The following is a 1,957-nucleotide window of genomic DNA, read 5'->3' on the forward strand; positions in this document are numbered from 1 at the left end:
CTGCACAAGACCTTTTAATAGTGTTGAAGAGCAAGGTTGTCAGTTTGGGGATTAAAGTGTACCTGACTCTCATACCCTCAAATGCATGTGAAAGTTGGACAAGGAATAAGGAAGACCATAGAATTGATGCTTTTGAGTTATGGTGTTGGAGATATTGCAAGTACCAATGACGGCCAAAAAGAACAAAGAGATCTGTGTTGGAAGAAGCGCAGCGAGAGTGCTCCATGGAAGCCAGAATGGCCAGAATCTCTCATACTTTAGATATATTGTCAGGAGGGACCGGTCACTGCAGAAGATCATGTTTGGTAAGGTGGAGGGTCAGAGAAAAAGAGGAAGATCCCCAGCGAGATGGATTGGCACAGTGGCAGCAGTGATGAGCTCAAATGTAGCAATGATTGTGAGGTTGGCCCAGGACCGGGCAGTAAACACTGTTGTGTCGTGCATTGGGTAGCTATGAAATGAAACTGACTTGAAAGCATCCAACAACTATGCTTGAGACCAGTACTCTCCTAGAGTTCTACTTGGTTTGTCAAGCACTTTGTGGGTATTTTAAATGTGAATTTGATGGCTTTCAGGTACCACGGACCAGTACCTGTCCTTATGGAATGAGCCTGCCAGGTTGATGCCTGTGAGAGTCAGTCCTTGAGGGAGTGAGGAGGACCCACGTAGCATGAACTTGCTCAGAGGCTTATGGCCCCAGAGAAATCCTAGCTCTCTTTTAGCGTGCACGTTGGGCAGGCAGTGACTATCTTTGCTCCTCAGCCTCTTACCTGTGAACTAAGAATAACTGTTTACCCTACAGGGCTACTGTTCTAATGAAATACAACAACCTGCAATGCTTAGACAGGTTGGTAAGTGGTTTACTACAACCACGGGCTGTTAATGGAAAGGTTAGCAGTTGGAAGACACGCAGCAGCTCTGTTGAAGAAAAGGCCTTGTGCCCTGTTTCTGTCGAGATGGCAGGCGAGAACTCTCTACCGGGATAGTTTCACTCGGAAACCCCCCAGGGTGGCCATCAGCCACAACGAAGTGCTCGGAACTGGAAGCAACTGGGAGGGCACGGAGGCAGCTCACTAAGCATGCGCCAGACAAGTAACTGACCAGCAGTGAGCCACCGCCCTCCGGCCCCGCCCCTCCCACGCTCATAACTTCCTGGTTTCAGTTCGAGATGGGGTCCTGGGAAAAAAGGTGGATTGGGGTGTGTGTGCGTGCCTGGTCACTTGGGCAGGCCCACCTTTCTGTTTTAGCTCTCCCGTCTGTCAAGTGGGGATAGGACTATGGGGTGTGTTGACAGGGAGCACTGTCTGCCCAGTCTGGAATCAGCCCCCACCTTACTCTCCAGCCTCGGTGCCCAGATCCCGTTGTACCCCTCCCCCAGAGCTGACACCCCCTTCCCCTCCACTCCCCGCCACCCCCTCAGTCCCGGGGCCCACCTCCCTCGTTGGCCCCGGCCCCGGAGTCCGCTTCGAAGGCATCGAGGCGCCGTAGTAGGTCGTGGCGGGGCAGGGAGGCGAGCAGTTCGCGCAGTAGTTCGGGTTGCTCCGGGCTCAGGTCGCTCTGCTCCAGCAGCAGGGAGAAGAGGTCCAGACCGCTCTGCACGCGCTCTAGCTTCCTCTTGCCCACGCGCTCGCTGCACAGGAACTTGAGCACGTCCAGCTCGCTGCTCGACAGCCGGGACGACAACGAGTGCAGGAGCACCAGGAACGGGTCCATGGCGCCCGGCTCCAGCGGTCTCCGACCGGCTGCAATCGCTCTAGTTCCACCGCCGGCGGAAGTCCGAACGGAGCAGTCTCGCGAGAGTTCCGGGTCCCGCGCAGCCGCCGCAGCCACCTCCTCCTGGAATGTGCACAGCCGCCGCCAGGGGGCGTGCCAGGGACGCGGGTGGCGCCCGCGGTGCGCACGGTTATGGGCTCTGCGCTTCTCGGGTAGACTGGGCGGGGAGGTCTCCGCAGAGCCC

General features: G+C 56.2%; 1 protein-coding gene across 1 annotated transcript in view; it reads right to left on the reverse strand.

Moving 5' to 3' along the window:
- LOC102840059 overlaps positions 1 to 1,713 on the reverse strand; it is a 31,245-nt gene extending 29,532 nt beyond the window's left edge. The window contains exon 1 of the mRNA XM_006861042.1: positions 1,434 to 1,713. Coding sequence (XP_006861104.1) covers positions 1,434 to 1,713 — 280 coding nt within the window. The remainder of the gene's footprint in view (positions 1 to 1,433) is intronic.
- Positions 1,714 to 1,957: the final 244 nt, after the last annotated feature.

This window comes from Chrysochloris asiatica, unplaced genomic scaffold (assembly GCF_000296735.1).
Source record: "Chrysochloris asiatica unplaced genomic scaffold, ChrAsi1.0 scaffold00040, whole genome shotgun sequence".
Taxonomy (NCBI): domain Eukaryota; kingdom Metazoa; phylum Chordata; class Mammalia; order Afrosoricida; family Chrysochloridae; genus Chrysochloris; species Chrysochloris asiatica.